Source organism: Morone saxatilis, unplaced genomic scaffold, assembly GCF_004916995.1.
Source record: "Morone saxatilis isolate NCDOM2014 unplaced genomic scaffold, NCSU_SB_2.0 Contig5, whole genome shotgun sequence".
Taxonomy (NCBI): Eukaryota; Metazoa; Chordata; class Actinopteri; family Moronidae; genus Morone; species Morone saxatilis.
In genome coordinates this window covers 21,714,243-21,736,326 of record NW_023340095.1, presented here as the reverse complement: position 1 = coordinate 21,736,326, position 22,084 = coordinate 21,714,243, and the positions used below count along the sequence as shown (strand labels likewise).

General features: G+C 39.9%; 1 protein-coding gene across 2 annotated transcripts in view; it reads right to left on the bottom strand.

Moving 5' to 3' along the window:
- Positions 1 to 150: 150 nt before the first annotated feature.
- Positions 151 to 22,084, bottom strand: part of rnf17 (ring finger protein 17) — a 25,305-nt gene continuing 3,371 nt past the window's right edge. Inside the window, exons 2-38 of one of the 2 annotated variants that reach the window (XM_035676073.1) lie at positions 21,464 to 21,579; positions 20,616 to 20,713; positions 19,930 to 20,017; positions 19,018 to 19,107; positions 18,770 to 18,873; positions 18,385 to 18,553; positions 18,083 to 18,159; positions 17,692 to 17,766; positions 17,107 to 17,399; positions 16,905 to 16,991; positions 16,414 to 16,572; positions 15,816 to 15,987; positions 15,165 to 15,306; positions 14,472 to 14,659; positions 14,185 to 14,314; positions 13,782 to 13,944; positions 12,111 to 12,226; positions 10,819 to 10,936; positions 10,163 to 10,280; positions 9,695 to 9,937; positions 9,241 to 9,388; positions 8,914 to 9,026; positions 8,445 to 8,535; positions 8,157 to 8,278; positions 7,540 to 7,729; positions 7,045 to 7,156; positions 6,130 to 6,293; positions 5,613 to 5,732; positions 4,348 to 4,428; positions 4,045 to 4,167; positions 3,894 to 3,950; positions 3,347 to 3,457; positions 2,854 to 2,977; positions 2,292 to 2,427; positions 1,494 to 1,680; positions 704 to 830; positions 151 to 388 (exon numbers count right to left, since the gene is read on the bottom strand). In XM_035676073.1, the coding sequence (XP_035531966.1) occupies positions 735 to 830; positions 1,494 to 1,680; positions 2,292 to 2,427; positions 2,854 to 2,977; positions 3,347 to 3,457; positions 3,894 to 3,950; positions 4,045 to 4,167; positions 4,348 to 4,428; positions 5,613 to 5,732; positions 6,130 to 6,293; positions 7,045 to 7,156; positions 7,540 to 7,729; positions 8,157 to 8,278; positions 8,445 to 8,535; positions 8,914 to 9,026; positions 9,241 to 9,388; positions 9,695 to 9,937; positions 10,163 to 10,280; positions 10,819 to 10,936; positions 12,111 to 12,226; positions 13,782 to 13,944; positions 14,185 to 14,314; positions 14,472 to 14,659; positions 15,165 to 15,306; positions 15,816 to 15,987; positions 16,414 to 16,572; positions 16,905 to 16,991; positions 17,107 to 17,399; positions 17,692 to 17,766; positions 18,083 to 18,159; positions 18,385 to 18,553; positions 18,770 to 18,873; positions 19,018 to 19,107; positions 19,930 to 20,017; positions 20,616 to 20,713; positions 21,464 to 21,579 (4,721 nt within the window). In that variant the 3' untranslated portion in view covers positions 151 to 388; positions 704 to 734. The remainder of the gene's footprint in view (positions 389 to 703; positions 831 to 1,493; positions 1,681 to 2,291; positions 2,428 to 2,853; positions 2,978 to 3,346; positions 3,458 to 3,893; positions 3,951 to 4,044; positions 4,168 to 4,347; positions 4,429 to 5,612; positions 5,733 to 6,129; positions 6,294 to 7,044; positions 7,157 to 7,539; positions 7,730 to 8,156; positions 8,279 to 8,444; positions 8,536 to 8,913; positions 9,027 to 9,240; positions 9,389 to 9,694; positions 9,938 to 10,162; positions 10,281 to 10,818; positions 10,937 to 12,110; positions 12,227 to 13,781; positions 13,945 to 14,184; positions 14,315 to 14,471; positions 14,660 to 15,164; positions 15,307 to 15,815; positions 15,988 to 16,413; positions 16,573 to 16,904; positions 16,992 to 17,106; positions 17,400 to 17,691; positions 17,767 to 18,082; positions 18,160 to 18,384; positions 18,554 to 18,769; positions 18,874 to 19,017; positions 19,108 to 19,929; positions 20,018 to 20,615; positions 20,714 to 21,463; positions 21,580 to 22,084) is intronic. The other variant, XM_035676074.1, reaches the window with a different exon arrangement.

The following is a 22,084-nucleotide window of genomic DNA, read 5'->3' as shown; positions in this document are numbered from 1 at the left end:
CTTAGCTGACTGTATATGTTTTTGTAAAATAAATGTTTTGTTTTTTTTTAATTCCAGAATGAGTTTGTTTTGTTTGTGGAGGTGTAACTGCAGCAGGACAGGTCTCTGTACATTACTGAAAACAGTACAGACAGACAGGTTAGAGTATTGGAAGACTTTAATCTGAACCTTCATACAGACAAGTCTGTCTCACATGAGTCAAATGAGTAGAAAACAAAGTGCTTAGTCAACACAGCTCCCTCAAACACAAAACAGACAAACTTAAAGTAAGTCACTGCTCTACAGTGAACGTTAAGACTCCAAATGTTCATATAAAACCAAGAACAGCCGTCAAACAGCACAACAGAATGAAATCAACGTGAACAAAACAGGACGTCTGCGAGTAAACCTAAAGAAAGACGAGATGGGGAATTTATTAGTAGCTGAAAATGCCAATGTGATGTTTTATGTCTTCAGCTGGTTCAACAGTTAACTATCTGATCCAATTGGGATTTATGGCAACTTCATTATATATTAATCTTTACTTCTTTGTCATTAACTTATAAAGTGTTGAGCTTTCTCAGCAGCTGTATTGAGTCTCTGCTCATATATTGCATGCATTGTGCAATAATGTGATGTTTAAAGTTCAGAGATGCACATTTTAAAAAGCTCTAAATTCTACATTTGTGTTTCTCTGGTATTTGAAATGAAGCTGAAAACTCACCCTGTGGGTTGAGGAGGTCGTCTGCACTGCTTCATTCCAGCTCAGCCAGTCCGCTGCTCACCAGAGGAAGATGGATCAACTCTCCCTCCTCGTTGTACAGCAGCACTGTGAGCTCTGGTTCCCGGGCCTGAACACAGAGGCAGACAGAAAGGGCTCATGAAGGCAGCAAGATACTGACTGAAAAGAAGTCATGTCTCGTGCTCTGACAAACATCTGTGAGACCAAAGGTTAGACACACTGTCAATGTGCTACAGAGACTTGAGCATGGAGGACTTGGCGTGTTTGCATTGGAAACCTTCTTGACTTGTGCCAGTGTACGGTAGCTGTAGAAACAGAATGTAGACTTTCTTTAACCACACAACCTGCATTTAAACAGTTCAAACTCATTTCAGGTTTAAGTATTATTAATGGCCTGTAACTAATTGAATCGACTGCACATTGATAGCAACAGTAATTTTTTTTTGTAAAGCCTCTGGAAAATATAATTCTTCTGAAATGTTCCCGCAGTAACGATAGTTTCCCTGGCAATGCCAGAAATAATACCAGTAATAATTGTGCTATTTAAAGAGAGTCAATGGAGTTTATAGTACACATTAAACTAATAATGAAAACAATCAAAAGCAAATATTCAAAGTGTTCCTCAAAGATATGTTTTTCTTCTTGAAGAAGACGACTGCATGCTAGTAAACATGGATGTAAACAGTGCAGGTTTTGGTGACACTACTGCTCCAACGATGCCTTTTATTTTTCTTTCCTCATTTAAAAAAACCGTCCGCTGTGCGTTTCTTACCACGACCGTGGCTGAGATGTTGCTGTGTAACAGGTCGATCATGTGCATTGCAGCCTTCACGCTCCACTTGGGGCTGTAGGGCAGCACGTCTCCCTGCTTGCTGACGCTCGGAGCCTTGAAGCCCGCGACTTTAACCTTGAGCGCCCGTAATGAAAACCCCAGCAGCTTGGCCGGCATCTGGCGCAGCCTGACAGGAAGTGACAGAACATTAGAACAACACATCAATGTATCCACAACAGCAGATCAGACACATCCAAGGGGCTTCAGTGGCTAGATCTAAACAAACAAGTTCTCACACTCTCAGCAGATTTATTGGAGCACCAATACCCAACTACTGAGAGCAATTCACTGTCACATACAAACAGAAGTTCTCTAATAATCCCTTACATAAGTCCTTGAATCTGTACTAACTTGTGGAAGCCAATAATAAACACCCACTGCACACCTGTGTGTTTACTTCTGTTTTGTATATAATTAAAGTTTTTCTTATATACTAAATATGATGCTGCGTTGCCATGATCACACATTTTATTATTCTGAGGCGATGATAAATGGTTTTCTGAAGTTCATTTATATTTTAATAATACCAATGTATCAAATGATGTGAGGACAATGTGAAAGGGGTCACCCACCCGTAGTGATCGACCTACAGGGTATTGGCTTTATCTGCCGCTGCCCTCAGCTTTATGGAGCCTTACAGTTTTAGATCATGGTTTAGCTGTCAGACCCACACCTGTACAGTTCTGGGTCACTGTTATTTGAATAAAACTACTCTCCTGTAGTGCGTGAAGTTCATACTTGCTATTTGGGAGAGTGTCGTCAGAGCCAAAGTCTACATGTTGGACCAGGACCATGACGGGCTCCACACTGGTGAACTTTACCAGCCTGGCCCGGTAGTACTTCCCATCACTGTACTCGGCCAGACATGGACTGCCTGGGAACCACAAGCAGAAAGTCAGGACTGTCCAACTCACTGAACTCTGCTCAGCGATTCGTGTACTTGTGGACAAAACGTTCTCCTTCCTCAGGATTATTCTTCTCAACAGATCAGTCAACATGTGACTGAGAAGTCTGCAGAAAAAACTCTGAACTGGACAAATCCTGTTTTTTGGTTACATATTGTTTGTCCTTCTTAACAAGAAAAGGTGCAGGACCACTGGAACACACACCAGTGCACTCTGTCCACAAATGGATTAGAACAGTAGTATTATCAGACAATGTTTCAATCAGAGTGGGGTATTCAGAGATCCAGCTGGCATTAGAAATGAACATTTTAATCTTTCACTTTAATAAATGTGATGATTATTATTTTATTTTTGAAAGCCGGGAAACACAAGCGGTGAACACAGTGAAAGGTTACCATGAGGAAAGCTGGTGAGTCGTGGCAGAATGTTGATGTTTGCATTGATTCTGGTCAGAGCCTCATCCAGAGTCTCTCCATCCACCTCTTCATCAGCTATTCCCTCCAGAGGCCACATGAACAGCTAATGGACAGACAAACACGGATCAATTATCAGCAGAAGCATTTATTATCAGTTTAAACTTCTTTTATTATGTTAGTTGCAGTTGTAAGGCAGTGTGCAATTTAATCCCCGTGATTTCATTTTGACAAATCTTCTGTAAATTATGTCTCTTCACTCTATTTTAGTGTCTAAAAAGTTCCTGGCAGGCTCAAAGAGAACTCCAATACACATCCATCCTTTACTAAACTGACTCAGTTTACCTAACAAGGATCACGTTCCCATCAAATAATAATAAACAGTCCTGTCATTAGTGCTCGGTAAATTCATGAGTACTACAGCACGTACATCAGAATTTGTTTACTATATAATGTCTGTTTGGTCGGTAGCTACCTCATTGGGGGTCAACAGGTGCTTGACCTTGACTCGAAACTGCTGCCCTTCCTGTGGCAGGTTTGGGTAGATAAAGGGCCCAAGCATCGGTTCCTCTGGGCCCCTCTGACCCTGGAGACACAGCATCTGCATCAGTCTTAAACCCAGTCCACAATGCACAATCCATTTCAGTTTAAAGATCTCTAGTGTTTGGTAAGAGCAGTGACACTCATTTATATATATGTTTAGCCAGAGAACCAAAACAACGTGCCGACACCTGCGTAAGGCTGCTGAGCTGGGTGTTCTCAGTTGATGCAGCACTAGGAGTGCTGTCTCCTTTCACATTACAGGGAGTTATTTGACTCCGTGTTAATACTGCAAATACAATCTTCTTGTTTAACTCTGTAGTTTTGTTTCATTATTTCCTTGGTCATACTAAATCAAGTAATTCAGGTAAGCAGCACTATATGGCCTGGTCTGTATCTCTCCTTTGGGACTGATGTTGAAAAGTAAGTCAAACTGAGTGGTGGCTGTTTTCAAAATTAATTTTCCAATCTCTTCATTCTACCTCAGTGTCGATGTCCCAGTCGTCCAGAATTGGGGCAGGAGACATCACCGAGTGTCCCTGCAGAGAAACACAGATATTCCTGAGTAAATTATGGCAGCACGTCCTCATTTGAAACACGGAAACAGAAACCGACACAAAGGCGACCTCAGACCTTCTGTGGTGAGACAGTCCGGTCCATGGAGGCGTGGTCATGATGAGACAAGATCTTGCTGAGACTCAACCCATCCAAGAAGAGCTCAACTGTGAGGGGACCCCTTGGGTCAGTCGGCAGCTCCTACCACACACACACACACACAGGGTCACCAACTATATAACTAGTAGAGTAGTTGACTACTAAAAGCACTATTGAGTGCTGTGGGCTGTAGATGATCATGGATTATCGGATTATATTATCCCCAGATTTACAGAAACGTTTCAAACAACAATGCCTGTACATATCTGTGTGTAATTATACCATGACTTGTATGTCCACACAACGGTTCAGCAACATCTCCTTCATTAAGGCCACTGCATCCCACTGCCACCTACCACCAACCTGAACAGACATAAACATATCAAGACAGTTTACTTATCAGCTACCTCATTTAATAACAAGTTAATCTTCTGTAGCTGTGTGGTTTAATACGCAACCCTTACAGGTCACAGAAGGACACATTTAGTATAGTTTTTTCGGCTTTTATGCCCTTATTTGATAGTGACAGCTGGAGATATGTACAGGAGTTGGGTTGGGAAGAGAGAGGATGAACACGCAGCAAAGGACCAAAGGTCGGATTCGAACTCTTGGTCTTTATCTGTTGCTAGTGACTTCATGCTCAGTACATTTTGGGATAGTGTTGACGTTATATCATGATATTTTAAGTATTTCGCGATTCTCAGAATTAAAATCGTCTCTGATTCTTAATATTGTTGTTTCTGATACTTTTAAGTTATAGTATTATCTGAGCTCTAATCGGGGTATTTTATTATCTGTTTATCATGTTTTTGTCTTCTTATATATGTATCTTTTTGTATGTTTCTTTCTTGGGTCAGTTCATTCAATAGTATGCTGTTATGTATCTTTTGTTATATATTTTTTCTTATATTTGGTATTTTTTCAAAATGTAATATGTCATGGGTGAATACGCCACTTAAGATAATTTTATAGCTTGTCTCTCTCTATATTTTATCTTACACTGTTCTTGTATATGTTATGTATTTTGTGTTTGTAATATTCTGTCTTTTATTGTTTCTTATTTCACGGTGGGTGATATTCTATCTTCTGTGTAGTTCCGTGTTGAATCGATCAACAGGACAGATGTCCTGCCTACAAATGGTCATAGCTTATGAATGCAATGTTGCTATGTGGCAGCTGAATGGTGAAGCTCTATCCATGATTTTAATTCAAGTTAAACATGTTGTAACTTTAAAGAAAACTAGAGCGGACATTAGCCATGTTGAGCCACCAGGCCCCTGATGGGTCAGAAAAACTCATTTAAAAATAACAGTGAGAGTGAACTGGGAAAATGTTGTCTGTGCGGTAAGTTGTAAGCAGGTATAATTTACTGGGCTACAAAACCACTGGAACTGTCCTTTAAGATGTTTCCTGTAATTTAATTTTAAGTATTTTTTCTTTTATTCTTGCTGATTATTGTTGTTGATTATGATCATTTAAATAATTATGGATTTAATTTAGAATATCAAATATTTTTAGCTAGTGCATGGACACACAGAGACTCTTACAGGGTTGATGCCATGTAGCTGGCAGGGCATACAGAGCTGAGGAACATCGTCACACAGCAGTATGGGGTACACATGAACCACTGGGATGTTCTCCACCAGGCCACAGTCCACGTATTGTACCTAGTAACACACACACACACACACGCAAGAACATTACCAAAAATAAAAAAAACAACAACAAAAGAACACAGAAATATTTATTTTGCTTAATGTATATGCAGTTCAGCATAAAATATTTGTTATAGACTGGGCTGTGCCATAAAAGTCAACCCTGAGTTGATTCATATTTTGTCAGTCGAATCAATGCACCTTTTGTTGTTACGTCATTGTACACAGAGCAATGCAGGAGCAACAGCATGGCAGATTGTAAACATTTAATGGGAACGGAGGGCAGTGATCAGTGGCCTTTATCTCTCATGAATATTAAATTGTCTGTGTTCTCCAATCTCCTTAAATGGTTCATAAAAAGACTCTTTAAAATTCCAAGGAAAGTTTTTTGTGTGTGTGTCTTTCTGACCTTAACATGTCCTCCCAGCACCTCCAAAAGCTGTCCTCGATACCACAACATATCAGGTCCAATGACGGCACAGCCCAGGACTGACTTCCAGGTATAAGGCTTCTGTCTGGGCAATGTCTTCATGCTCTGCTGAATCCTCTCCCTAAGCTGCTCCAGCTGACACTCTGACACATCGAACACACCACATACACATATACCACCACTTAAGCCAAGCTTATTATTTTAAACATTCCTTGAGTTTTGTTTGCACTGCCCTTTATTTCAATGTATCGAAACTGAAACACAGAGTCATCCTTAAATTAAAATAAAGCCAATAATAAATTAAAAAAGCAGATACAAAGCTGTTTGGCCCCAGATAAATTCTGTTTTTTGTTCAATACTTATACTAAGAAGTACCATACCTAAACCCTAGCCTGTATAATTAAAAAGGGACAGAGTCTCTGTGACATCGCCCACAGGTTTCTGAAGCATTGTTGTGAAGCTCAGTGTGTTCTAGGGCTGTGTATTGGCAAGGTACGATTCAATATATAGTGATATTATTCTGCTGTAAAGTTGGGCATTTTAATATAGGGCTTCATGGAGAATTACTCACTTCTGGAGCCAGCCTCAAGTGGCTGCTTGAAGAACTGCAGTTTTCGACATTTCCGTGTTGGCCTCATTTGCCAGCAACAGAGGTTGCTGCTTGACCCTAACATGTGGTTGTTGCTTTTGTTTTACACATACAGTTGTTCTTTCACCCCTCCTCATGTTTTATCGCAGTTTTTTTTTTTTTTTTTTACAAAACTGTATTAAGTTTTGAGTCAAATTTCTATTTTTATAATAAGGAATAAACAATGGAATAAAAAAAGTTTGTAGTATTTAAAGGTATCAGTTAATCTCAGCATTCGCTCCGTGACAATTTGGTGTTATGTGCACCTGCATTCTGTGTTCTGGCATAAATGAGACCGTCTTCCCTGATGGCACAGACACTTATCTGGATGTGACCAAGGCATGGCAGCTCTGGGGGTTGGTACAACTGAGTCTTCACCTGTACATACACACACACAAACACATACAGAGAATACAACCAACATTATGAATTCACACACACTTTATGTTATTCAGTAGATTCTAAGATAAATTCTCTTCACAATGTCCCTCAAATGTTCACCCTTTACAGGGCAAGGCAGTGCAAGTTCATATCTACAGCGCCTTTCAAGAACAAAGCAATTCAAAGTGCTTTACATGAGACATTAAAAAGCATTATGACAGGATATAAAAGAAACAGGAAAACACGGAAATATAAAACATATGCAGAAGATAAAAATATCTTGTTGCCTTTAATCGATAGGCAGGTATTATTGTGTTTATATGGAATCCAAGTGGATCAAACTGGTTTCTCGACCAGAGAGTGACTGTGTGTGTTATCACCTTCTCTGCAGACATAATGGTGCGGGGAGCTGGTTTTGGATGGGTGGGTGTGGAGAGGGAGGACACGGAAGGGAGAGGAACTAGGGAAGGAGTTGAGGGAGTGTTTTTTTTGTCGCCAGAGCCATCAACTTGTATCTCGCTCACTAGAGACTGTTCATCAGTTTCTTTGGGGTTTTGAATGACCGCATCTCTGCAAGAAGACAGATACACACAGCTAAAGGGAAAAAGAGTGCCCACTAACATTAGACAGACATTGGATTCAAATTACAAACCGAATAACAGCCACTGACTACTGGCACAATGCTCTGACTATTAAAAATGCAATAATGTGGTTCTAAAATATCATACAAGTACCTTGTGACTGCAGAAGTGGTTATCATTATAATCTTCAATTGGACTGTTTTTGCTAGTCAGAAGTAAATATTACAATTAAACAATTTAAGATATTGCTGCCTCCATATTTTTCAATGTATTTAGAGCTTCCTGTGGTAATGTCTACCAGAAAGAGATATGTGGAGAAAAGATAGTTGGCTTATGTTATTCAAGACCTGTAAATCATAATAATCACACACACTTCCATGCATGTGGCACACACACACACACACACACACACACACCTTGGTTTTCTTTTCCTGAGGGCGAGGCCCTCGCTGGCCAGAAAGTCTGCAATGCTGACAAACTGTCCCATCCTGTTGGAGCAAAACAGTGTAACAGGCACTGGACGCTCATCTGTCAACTCCTAGACAACAACAGAGGAGAGGGACACACATACTGAAAGTAGGTCATTACATCAACAACCAAAATAAGTGCATAGTGGAGAGAAATAGTGAAGGAAACTTGAGCAACAAACTTCAGCAAAAGGAAAAGGAGAAAGAAATTGGGGCATAAGGAAACGAGAGAAAGACCTTGATGGTCATAACAGCCGAGGCTCCGGTCAGGTAGTAGGAGATTAAATCGCAAGCTGTAGCCGTCCAGGTGGAGCTGCCCCCTGCTGGCCTGAGAGAGAAAATTGAGAGGGAGGAAGAAGTCAAGGTGAGAAAAAGTGAACTATGAAAGAGTGAGAAAGAGGTGGAAACCAGAGAATGCACATTTCACCCCCCATAAAATACTAAAATTGTAAAGCAGCTGTCATAAGAACACAGACACACACTCACACACTGTGTGAAACTCAGTGTGAAGTATTTGAACAGTTCAAAAACTCCATGTACTGCATTTAAATCACATTATTTTGAAAAGATGAGAATAGTTAAACATTGTGATATAAAGCACATTATTACATACAGATATAAATATTAGATTCTTCTTTTTTATGGATGAATAAATACTGTATGTTTAAAAACAGTGGGTGTCGCAGTGTGAATGTGTAGCGGTAACCTGATGTCAGTAAGAGTGCACTCCAGTGCAAAAGAGCCTATCAAGGAGGACGGCAACGGCCGCAAGTTGCTGACATGGAGCTTCACCGTGTTGCCATGGTCACAGCGCATCACCTGTTCCCAGCCAGTAGAAAGACAGGGAGAGACAGTCACTATAACACATTCAAACAAGATTTAAAAAATAATAATGTAATGAACACGTGTGTATGTGTGTGTATATATATATATATATTATGAAAACTCTGACTTACTGACTCAAATAGTTGTAAAAAGGATGTAGTACAAGTTCAATAGTTTCAGGCTGCTCTTTAGGAACAAGTTTTTATACCTCTGCAATGTTGCTGGATGTGACGTCAGAGCCAATCTGTCCTCTCTCCCAAACCCCGTTAATGTGAGCAGCACAGTACATGTCTGCCTTCCACGTCACATCTTGGGGCTCCATAATTGCACACTCCTGCTTTACCAGCTCACACATTCTGAAAAACACATCACAGAACTAACACTATATGCTTGCAATATCATATGACCAGCAGGACCTTTCCTTGATTAGATTTATTTAACTATGGTAGGAATGTTCATTGCTCAAATGACCCCTCAAGGACTCAGCCGGGGGCTGAGCTATCAGGGCACCGCAAGATTGCATTTGTGAAAGTAGTACTCATGATTAACACTAGGTATTCTACAGTACAGACAAATCAAGCCCTTGACTGGAAGAAGCTGATTTTCCTGTAACAATATTTGATTTATTCAAAGGATTTTAAAATCATGGTTTTGCTGCTAACTTTTTGAGCTGAGAGTCGTTCTGGGTGAGCTGGACATAGAAGCTGCTCGGTGAGTTGACGTGGCTGACTCTGACTTTCAAGTCTTTGAGTTGTGCAGGGAGCTTCAGCTGAGGCTGAAACTCAAGCGGCTCCCCATTCTGATCTCCGGTGATTTTTTGGTTTGCGGAATCAGCGCCCTCCATGGCAAAACCAAGCTCAAGTGGAGGGTCCCAAATGGCCGAATCATCATTGGACTTGGACTGTCTGCAGGGAAGGAAAGAAGAATTGGAGGAATAGTGGGGGACAGTAAGAGAAGAAAAATGTATTAATAATGCACAACAAAAAAGTGGAGTGACAGCAAAAGGATGGAGGGAAAGAGTGTAAAAGAAAGAATAAAATGACTATAATAAAGTTAAGAAGTACAACAGCGAAAGATGAACTGAGAATTGAAATGAAAGTAGGGATAGAAGTCATTGAGTCAACTCTCACCCCTCTTTGAAGCAGGCCAGCTCCTCTTTGACCAGCAACTCAGCTATGTTGTCTAGAGGCCCGTTCAGGCCGCTCTCAAACAGTTTGACTGGCAGAGGCTCACTCTTGGGGACGGCTGCTGGAACGGGTACAGGGGGAAAAAAATGGTGACAAAACACAAAATTAGTTTTGGTGACGAGTACTCCATTCTCCTCCAAAAGAAAAACAACAACACACGGCCATGCACACAGTTAACGTTGTGAGGCAGCTGGTCTTGTGAGATCATGGAATCACGCAAGTCTTAAACCTATGTGTTTGTGGCCGGTACCAATCATCATCTTTTGAGGGAATAACAAGGGTGGGTGCTAGGTGTGACGCAACAAGATAAACAACAATGGCGGCTTCTAAAAAAAGCATCAGTTATATCACAACTGGGGAGTATTTCTTTATTGAAAGAAGAGTAAAGAACAGCACTGAAGTCGTTTCTCGATGTAAAATGTTTTTGATCTTCTGGCTTTGGGAAGTTTGAGAGTTTGTCCGCGATAGACAGATTGTTCATCCAATGACAGTATTTTTTGAAAGTGCCTATCCTTTTACAGTTTCCAATGACAACTTCCCAGATGGTTCTGTGTAAAAAAACAACAACTAAACTGGCGCAGTAATGTTAGCAAACATACCTGTAGCCACAATAGTGACCAGTTTCTGGTGAGCTAGTTTGATGAATCTGTTGGTGCAGACATCACTCCAGGTGTCTCCATCCAGAGGAATCATATCAGACAGACAGCAGTGGATTGCCTGGACAGCAGAAGAGTCAGTTCCTGTTGACTTAAACCCGCACTCAACCCCAACATACACAAAATCTTAAGACCAGGGGAAAAATTACAAGTATTCGCATTTTGTGCTGGTGGAACATAACCAGGTTGTAAGTAGTGTAAAAATGCAAAATGAAGACACAGGAGCAAGTGACACAAAAATAGAATAGGCAATTTATTGAAAACTGCGTTTAAAGTAAATAGGCTGTTCATCGGCTGATCAAAAGTTTAAGACCATAGCCCAAAAAAACCTAAAAACAGAACTATGTTTGGTGCTTCCTTGCAAAGCGCAAACGGGCAAGTTTGTGGCGTGGGAGGAGACGTGGCCTTTGAAGAAATGTTTTGTTCTTTAAGCCCTTCAGTCTCAGATGCTGTCTGATGGTTATTCCGTCGGATCCTCTGCCTCAGCGCAGGTGAATTTTTTTTAAGTCTACCACTTTACTTTTTTGTCCAATAACCCTCAGGATCTTTTAAGAAATTTAAAATGACTTACTGCATCCAACCTCGGCAGCGATGGCGTGTTGCAAGAGGCCTTCCTTGTGCAACTCAACAATCCTGCCACGTTCAAAGACAGAAAGCCTTTTTGCCTTTGCCATCAGGGGGTCATGACAGTGTGAATGCCTGATAGAAAATTACATGAAAGCCTATTTGAGTTTAAATGCAGTTTTCAATAAATTGCCTATTCTATTTTCGTGTCACTTGCTCCTGTGTCTTCATTTTGCATTTTTACTTACAACCTGGTTATGTTCCACCAGCGCAAAATGCAAATACTTTTCCCTTTTTTCCCTGTTTTGTATAAACATTTGTATAATGTATATTATTTGCTAATGGAAACATTTTAGCATAATGCAATTTAAACAGGCTTTAAGGACTACTTCTTGAATGTTTCATACAGTATGTCCAAAGTAAAGTCTATATAGGCTACAAAAATATATTGAGTAAGTAGTACAGGAACTCATTTTGGCTGATTTTAATGCTACAGAACTGGTATCAGAAAACAACAGATCAATTGCAGCATATGGTATCTTATCTAGACATTATCAAAACAAAAAGACGGATGGTCACATTTTGCTATTACTCATGAAGGCAAACTTACAGCAGGTACAGATCATGTTGTTTTCTCATTACAAAAGTAAAATCAAATGCTGTGTTCTCACCATGGAAGGAAGGGCAAAGAACTCATCCTTGATCTTCCTCAAGTCACTGACTGACAAGATGTTCCTATTGCCAAAGTCTACATACTGCACCTCCACTTTTCTGCCCCCTGGATGACCTACATGCGTGCGCGCACACACACACACACACACACACACACACAAAAACAACAGGTCATTTACAACACTAATATTTTAGTTACAAACTTAGTAACAAAACAGTTGAACTTAGGGCTGTGTGATATTTCAATGTATATCTGATATACATTTTCTGTGACAATAGAAAAAAAGTCTGTTGTTTCACCTTTTCATTTATTTCATTGCGTCATAAATCAGTTCATGAGATAAATCACAAACTACTTTAATCTTTAATTTGAGTATATAATTCAAAATGCATTAAGATTTCCATGTGGTCATTTTGCTCATACTATTTATTTATTATCTATCAACTATTTATTCATTGAATCTACATAAATTGTGTTATACTGTGATATATATCGTTATCAGGATATAAAATGACCCATACTGGGATATGACATTTTGGTCATATCGCACAGGCCTAGTTGAATGTATAGTGCAAATACGTTTTTTTTTTTTGGCCAACTTATACTGTAAACTGAAGGGATTCTAAAAATGCTATGAAATCTTAATTATTCATCTAATAAAAAGGTGGACGAGATAGTTCACAAGAAGAAGTAAAAATTATGTCATTTACAAACAAAGAAATATTTACAATACAATAAAATAAAATAAAACACTAAAACTATGGTAATGTATACTTACTTACTTGTCAATAAGCGCAACTGACCGTATGAAGTAGTTTGCCTTGTGATCCAGCAGAGGCCGCTCCACTATCAGCTTGACTTATGGCATGCCCTACTGACCTGTCAGTAAACTAAGCTAGTAATTTGATGTTATTTTCTATTTACTATAAAATAGAGGACACTGGTAAGCAAAGCATGGAGCAAAGCCGCGTTGTACAGACAATCACGACGACAAAGCAGCTGTCTTACTCTATAACAACAACAAATCTGCAGACTAACTAACATAACTAAGGAGGCACCACAGATGACCGAAACGACGTCACGTGTTCAACCTGACCGTCTGACTGCTACTATTTGGCAATATCAGCTTCAGCAGGCCAGCTACCAGCAGCTTGTAAAAATGCGTCACCAATAAGAGAGAAAGACTTATATGCATATGCAGCCCATTGATGTTAAGAGAATGTAATAAGAAAATGTATTATCCTTCAGATTAGTCTTAATGTTACGTTTTCCATTTGTACATATGTGTTTTGAGATTATTTGATCGAATTCATTTGAATGAATTGGTGTCATTTAAAATTAGTTTGAACTTGACAGCCCTACTGACAGCATATGCAGCTGGGGATGCATATAATATCACTTGCAGTTTTTTTACCCAGGCCAAACTGTCATCACCACAAACAAACAATTCCACTTAATGTGATCAAAGGCTGTCTTTTTATAGCATTCCAAGATCTTTTACTGTGTTCAGACAGGATACGTCACAAATTTTTGACTGTGACAAAACCAAGCCTCGTCCAGCAGACATTCTGACAAAATAAACTGGATATATTGATTGAATCACTATTAGATTACACTATTGCATTAATACCCACTACTATGACATACATTTATTCAAACACATCCTCACCTATGACTTTGGCTCTGTACCACAACTTGTCATCATAGCGGGCAACATAGGCCTGTCCTATCACAGGGCAGTAGACATTGAGGTCTTCTTCTCCAGCCATTGTTGTTGCATTGTAACAATCCTGGAGCTTGGCTGAGAGCAACAGGGGCTCTGTGTTATCAACCTGGTGGAGGTTGACAAAATGAAAAGAGGGGGAAATGAAAAAGAAAAAAATACAGAAAAAAGAAGTTGTGTTTTGAATATATGAAATGTTTTCTCCCCTAGTTTTTTTCTCTTGTAAATTAAATTATATCACTGGCATTTAAACCCCGTTTGACCGTATTTTATATAAATGTGTGTGTGTGTGTGTATATATGTATATATATATAGTGCATGTGTGTTTATTTGTGCGCATATTTCATACCAGCTGGATGTAGAAGTCAGCAGGGTTGTTGATGTGGGACACCACAGCATTAAGCTCTTTGTTGATACTGGGACAGACAGGGGGGTAGTACAGCAGGGGCTTCCTGCCCAACGTCACTGGAGAGTAGAACCTTTTTGGAGGAGCACAAGTTAGGCCACTTCAGTATTAGGGCTTGGTGTTCAGAATGTCCGAATTTCAATCTGAATTAATTTAAATTCTATTGGACTCTGTTCTCTATTCAGTGACATCAGAATTGTTTCTGGTAACCTGCACATGCACATTTGTACCTGGCCACTTCAATGAAAACAAGGTACTCTCTGACAGAAATGGGCACATCACTGGATTGGTCCATGGGGGCTTTCCTCAGGTCCACCAATAAAGATTCTCCGTCCAGACCCAAAGGGCGCATCTCCACTGCTGCAGAATCAACCACTCTGTGGAATTCAACCTGTGCCTCTTTACTCCAGCCCTTTGTCTGAACACACACAAAAAACCGTTAACACATCTCCTACTACTGCTGCTTGCAAAAAACAAAACCGCAATACATTTTATAAAACAAACACTGTAACACAGACAAAAAAACCCAACAGTTTTAAGTCTTACATCTGATTGTCTGTCTACGTCGCTTTCAGATAGTGTGGCTAGAAGAAGGTGGGAACATAAGAACTAGATGGATAACCTGTAGTTTGTATATTGCAGCAAATGTTGATTGATGTTTTTGATCATCCGGAAAGGCTTAGTTTAAGTGCCTAAATATAGTGCTAAATGACAGTAGTATACTTGAATGGGAAGTCCCAAGTTATATTCTGCTCATCTGTTTCCTCAAAGGCTTTGTTATGTTCTGTTGTGAAAAGTGTTTTTGTCTTGTTGTGTTTAAAACCTGAGGGCCACCATATAACAGCTTGTTCCTCATTAGAGATGGAAAATGTAATTATTTAGTGAGAACAGATACTGTATCTATTTAATCTCAGTAGTCTTACCAGGTCATAGGGGACCAGGTCCTTGAGTGAACATCTGATGGCCTGAGGAGCAAAGTGACCCAACTCCACATTGGCCGCCTCACCCACCTTCCTCAGGTAGTTGTTCACAGCCTTCAGTAAGGACTCAGTGGTCCCCTTCTCACTGGAAAAGGTGTCAAAAGAAGAGTGGACGATGTAGTACAATAACTTCGTACAGCGTTCTACTGAATAACTGAGAAAATGCTTCACAATCAAGGCATTCAGTTAGTGTGAATCAGTTAAGCATTTATGCTGCACAACCTGTATATGTATCAATATATACTGGTCGAACACTTTCTTTAAACTGAGGCCATACTGAGAGGCTGGGATGTTTTTCTGATATACAGTATTTTAATAATATGATAAGAGGCTTTGCATTTTCAGTTATTTAGTGCAGAAAGTCAGAAAATACATGTAGAACTGTGCAAGTATAGGAAAAAATGTCAGGCAATCATGTTGCCTTTAAAAAGAAAACAACTGTAACAAAACTGTAACAACTGTGAGAATAACAAACACTTAGAAGGCTGTCATTGATGCTAAGAAGTAGGCAGGTGTGTAGCAGGATACAATGCTGGATAGTTAACAGAACAAATGCCAATTTGTTTCTGTGGACCATCTAGTATTTGTGTGTACCTCTGTATAGTGATGCTTTTGGTTAGACCATAGTCAAGGAAGAAGACTCGGATACTGGCCAGCTGGTCGACTGGGCAGGACTCCACAGCCTCCACACATCCGTTCTTCAAAACTTCAACCACACTGGCCCGCCACCAGATTTCCTCCTTCCACTTAACAAAGACTGTGGAGCCTGCAGAGGAGCAGAGAAACAAAAGCTGAATCACATGCCAAGTATGTTGCACTCCACTTTGAGAGGATGGGTGGTGTGTGATCCACTCTCAGTATTATGTGGTGGGAAACTCAACACAATGTGACAAAAGAAAAAGACTGAAATAATCTATTATCATATTTTTGTGATGAATTATTTTATATTTACAACATAAAGCCATCAGCAATTACTCAATTACAAATTACTTAATTAAGTGCACACTGACCAACTAATTCATCTGTTATCAGGTGGTGCACTAATGAACCTTTTTGTCTAATCTGCTCAACTTTAATTTGGTGAAAACACGGTCTCTAACCTTTAACAATAACATTTACTTCCATTGCTGTTGAAAATTTAATTCTCCTTATTTCTCCATCATTTTGAAGACACACAAACACACACACACACCGGTCTCCACTGTGTCACGGGAGGTGAAGCGACAACTATCTCTGCAGCAGAAGTGGTTAATCTTCTTAGACAGGGTCTCACTTTCCCTCTTCTCAGCCACATAGCGGACGTAGAAGTGACATGGATTCACAATATGGGATACCGCCACCCACTGAGAAACTAGAACAGACGAGTGAGGAAAACGAGATAGGGAGGAAAGGTGGTAGAAGGGGTAAGAGAAATTATGAAGAAAGAAAGGAAAAGGAAAGGAAGAGAGAGACAAGAGAGAAAAAAGGAATATTGGGTCCCAAGTGAAAGAAAAGGGTAGGCAGAGAAGGTGCAAGGGAATGAGGACAGATATTTATATATATATATATATTTAAAATTTATTTAAACGCGACAACACAAGATTTCAAATTGATTGATTTATCAAAGAGCTTTATCTTCAAAAAGTCTTAATGTTAGATATTTAATCAATATAATTACAAGATTATACAGATGCCTCTCCCTACCATTTCTCTTATTGTCATACAGGCTTTTCTTTCTCCTATTGATTCTCCATTTGTCATTAGCCAGCTCAGGGCCAGTGGGTGGGAGAGCTGCAAAAAGACACAAAGCATTTAACTGAATAGGAATAGACTGGATCTAATTGGATCTGACATTATTTAAGTAAAATCAAAGTCAAACATAAACATGTGACAAAGCCACACACACCATGCTCTTGTCCTTCATCTAAAAGCTCCTCAATAATCACGTCTGGAGTTTCGAGGTCTGAGGCCAAGCTGTGGCGAGAGAGGCTGGACCTGTGACGATGTCTTGGGCTTGGAGAGGAGCCTTGCAACGGTGAACTGTTACCTCTCCGAGTTTCCTGGTCATGTTTTTTGGGGCTGGGAAACTTGTTGCGACTGGGCAGGATAGAGTTGCTGTTCCTGCCCTCTGTGCGTTGCCAGGGAGGCTTTCTGGGTGAGCTGCCTGGCTGGTGGCCTTTGGGTTGAGACTCGGACAACCTAAGAGTGCACAGCAAGACCACTTCAAAACACAGATGTCACATGAGTTGATAGCCATAAAAAGAAAAATGTAATTTAAAAATGTAATGAATTAACTAAAAACTTAAAATTTAAATTACAGGAGGTGGGTATCAATTGTAATATGATGGTTATCCTGCTCATCCATAATGTTCTGGCAACTTCCAACTGAAAATATACTTAGAAGAAAAAAAGATGTAGGGGCTTTTGGAAGAATTTATCCCCAGGTCCAAATCAATCCATATGACATTATGGAAGATATTTAAGGACTCACTGCTTCGGGCTGCTGACTTCCATCTTCAGAGACAATGACAAACTCTGGTTCAGACTTTCTGAGTGGAAAACACAGCTAGAACACAAACATAATTCAATATCCGTCACATATAGGCCAAAAACCAATTGTTCATCTTCAATGTAATCATCGACAGCACAAAGAAAGGGGAAAATTAACAGTGGCAAGTACGTGCATATTTCAAGTCTCTTCTATTTTGGCAGTTAGTTTGATATTTAACACAATTTGGTTACCCACTACAGTAGCTAATATAGCAGAAAAATATAATTAAAGCATTATTACTGTAGTTTATTTGTGTACACACTGTTACAATGAAAAGAACAGAAACAAAGTCAAAACATTGCAAACAAACATCTGTCTTAAAGTGACAAACCTCATTCCAGAGCCCACAGTAATGCATTTCATATTGAAAGACTGGTTATCCACAGGAGCCTGCAACGTCTCCAGAACCTATTGCCAAAACAAACACAGTATGATTTCGGCAGCCACTGTAAACCATTTGCCCGACTCCATTTTTTAAATGGGAAATTGTTGGGGAAAGTACAAGCTGCAGCTACAGTTTATCTGCATTTACTTATTCTACACTACTATTATAGTGGTAGTTCTATTTGACTACGAATTGTGTGCTCGCTAAGAAGTATCTGTTGAGATGAATATAAGCATTACATTTCATACCTTATCGAGGGTGCAGTACTTCTCCAGGAAGGGTACACGGCGTACTTCTCTGGCCATCTGCATGGCAATCTCCAGGGCCTTAATCTTCTCTTGGACACTGCACACCTCTGTTTGGGTGGTGGAGAACCGTGCCTCCAGTTTTGTCAGCTGATTCAATTGCATATCCTTCCTGTTGACAGAGAAATTACAAGCATTAAGATACCAGTTGCTTTACAGACTTCTTCAGAAAACCGTAAAACAACCCGGATACTAGCCTGTTTTTCAAAAGCATAAAACAAAGAGAAAGAGAAAAATACCTGTTTGTAACCATTGGTTTCATATGAATATGGGACCTCATTATACAGCTTTTGCCATTTAGGTGTATTTTGAGAGTTTATATCCATACCACTTTTGAATAGCATGTAAAGATTTGTCTGCAGCTTGCTTGATCTCCATCTCCAGCCGAGCTCTCTCTCTCTTCACCTGTTCTGCCAGACCAGTTGTCAGAGTCTGCACAGATAAAACACAGACAGTTCTTGTAAAAAAACAAAACAAAAAACTGTTATGTATGTTTTTCCTGTTAGGAAATAAATGATGTCTACAGTCATGGTCTACAAGGTGTGTGTAGTTTTTTGGATCTAGTGCAGCTTTCACCTCATGGATGTATTCCAGCTGGGCAAGATTTTCTGCAGCCCGGGCCAACGCCTCATCCACTGCCTTCTCAGTCTTTTCGATGTCAGCTGTCTGAATAAAACATTTCCAGAATTTTAACAATTTTAATCTGAATTATTTATGTTCACTGTACACCGTCCATTCCAATTACCTGACTTTAAGCTTTAGTAACAGCTTGACCTCTGATTAGACCTTCCTCTAGGGAACCAAATGCATTCCCAGGAGAGCCGGGATATATAGATCTTTCAAGGTGCAGTAGGTCTGCCCCAGGGGTGGCGTCCCGGCATGACCACGGACTCTCAAAATGAAGTCACTTGGGAAACACCTCTATCCACATCAGTAGGCAACTTTTAATATTCTGTTACACTTCTCTGAACAGTTCAGAACAGACACGTATTAGCCACATGTATCTGTAATCCTATTCTGGGTCAGTACTGAAAGCATATGGCAATAAGTGTGGAGCTGCACATAAGTTGACCGGTAAATTAATTCATCACGAAAGTCTGGTAAAATTGATTGTGATGATTCAGTCACTGCACCAACCCAGCTGTTCATCTCCCTCTTTATTGGACCTGGAAACCCTGAGGTACTAAAGTTGTTCACTTAGGCAACATCTCACTCCCAACACACAGAGAGCAACTTACATTTTCCTCTTACACTTGCAAGCAGTGTTTGTATCCTAATCTCTTGACACTGCACTAGTCTGCTTAATTGCCATTTCACATAAGTATGACAAAAATCTCTGTCATAGGGAATAGGACAGTACAGTGTTGCGTGATTTGAAATGTACCAACAATAAAATTCATTCAGACAGGCAGTTTAAACATTAACAGTAGGGTCTGACATGACAACTTTCCTTTTCCACCAGCAATTGCTGTGTTCACCCGAACATACCTGTTCCATATTCTCGGCCATGGTGTTCACCTCTGTGGATGTTGGTAATTTGCTCCTTCTGCGATTCTTTGATCTCTCACATCGGAGGCTTCAGGAGATTACAACAGCCAAGTATTTATCAATGTAAGGACACATTCTCTTGTAAAAATCTGTTATACAGTCTAATTACTGGGGCTGCACCGGATGTCTTGTATTTTTTGACATTCTATTGAAGCTTCAAATGTCACCTGAACAAAAAAATCCTCAACCAAGATTTTAATACAGTGAATAAGTGATTCATCTGATCTAAATTAGATTTTATAATACTCAAAGTTGGCACCATACAGTAAGTGAGCGCGATGGTCGACCAAGATAGAGAGTGAATGAAGGGAGGGAGTGGCACAAGTGAGAACAAAGCATGTTTTATTTCTCTATTTTCTGATTGTTTCATGGCTGAAGGAGCCACATTGTCAGATTGTGTCTCCTGTCTGATGTGCCTCTATACTGTTTGTATGTATGTGTTTGTGTGAGTAACAGAGGAGAGAGAAGAGGGACGGAGACAGCCCTGTAACCTGGTTGCTACCTGCGCAGCATTCAAATGTTTATGTATAATTTGAATGTCAAGGCCCTGAAAGAAGCTTCTAAATATTCAGTACAGCCCTATAATCACACAAGAAGGTAAAGGTTGTTACTTTACAGCAGCTTACCTTTTTATCTTGTTCATTTTAGCAGTGTAGATGAGGCCAATGATTCTGCTATCTTCCTGCAGCTCATACACACCACCTTCAGGAACAGTCAACTCAACCTGCAGAAAGTGAGTTGTTTTATTTCCCCTGACATCCTACCACTTGAACATTTGCACAAGTCACAAATCACAAATCAAGCTGTGGCAAGATTAAACAAAAGGCTGGCTGGTTACCAACCAATGTGGCCAGCGAGGACAAGGTTTGCATTTTATGCATAGTCTGACCATACAAAAAGGCACACTCAAAATACAGTTAGAAGATCAGCCTGGTAGAACAAACAGATGTGTAATGCATGAGGCCACTAAAGCATTGGGAAATGCTTTAGCAGTCTTTTGACAGTACTAGAGCCCTTCACATGTTGCATCTTCAGTGTCAAAGTTGATGCAATTTGGCCATATGGTGGCACTTCTTTACCACTTTATCTGATTTATGATACTCCACATAGTTTTGCTATATGCTGTGGGCAGGCCTTATATCACAGAAAATGTCTTACACTTATTGCAACCACATTTGGTGTTGATATGATGTAATTTGGTCAATAAGTAGCGCTGTAGCAGTATTATCAAACTATAAAAGGAAGGAATCTCTGTCTATCTGTATCTTTTTATGTGTGTATGACTGTCCTTCACATATCTCGAGAACCGCTAATCCAATCGACTTCACACTTGGCGGGTGTCTTGTTCAAGACCCGAGGGAGTGCCGTGTCCAGATGAGAATGTGAATTCGATCAGATGAGCGGTTCTTGACAACACTACATGCAGTACTTCTGGTGCCAAGAAATTCCCGGTTCCAATCACTGGTCATTTTACCTCACACTCAGGACATCTAATGACACTCTCACATTGGATGGACAGCAGGCAAGATGTGCAGTAGATGTGGCCACATAAAAGGACACGAGGGAGGTGTCTGTCAACTTCATCCTCATCTGAAAAATACAATTAAGACAATCAGGAATAATGCAATGTCAGTGTAAATGATGAATGCAAGCGCACATCCTGTACATTTCTGTAATCAAAGTGAATGGTCACTGCAGCTCCCCATTCAATTTAAAAGCACAGTTCAATCCCACATTAAGAGTTCCTGTAAAGATAAGGTTGTCTGCTCTACATCAACTGTTAGATAATGAGGGTTTAAAATAATGTAAAATTTACTTTTCTACGATTTGTCAAAGATGGTACTGTCAAATTGTATCTAAAGTACGGCCCATTTACCATAAGAACCTAAAGAGATGGTAATGATTGTTCCAGGTGTTAGTCAAACCCAATCACAAGGTAGCCACGCAAACACATACCCTGCTTTATGGTCTATTTTACTCTAAATGAGACCATCATTTACTAAATGAACATCATGCTTAATGGAAGAAGGCTTGAGACTAGTGATTGAGACCATAAACTCAGGAAATCAGGAAACTGTTCACTGAGATAATAAAT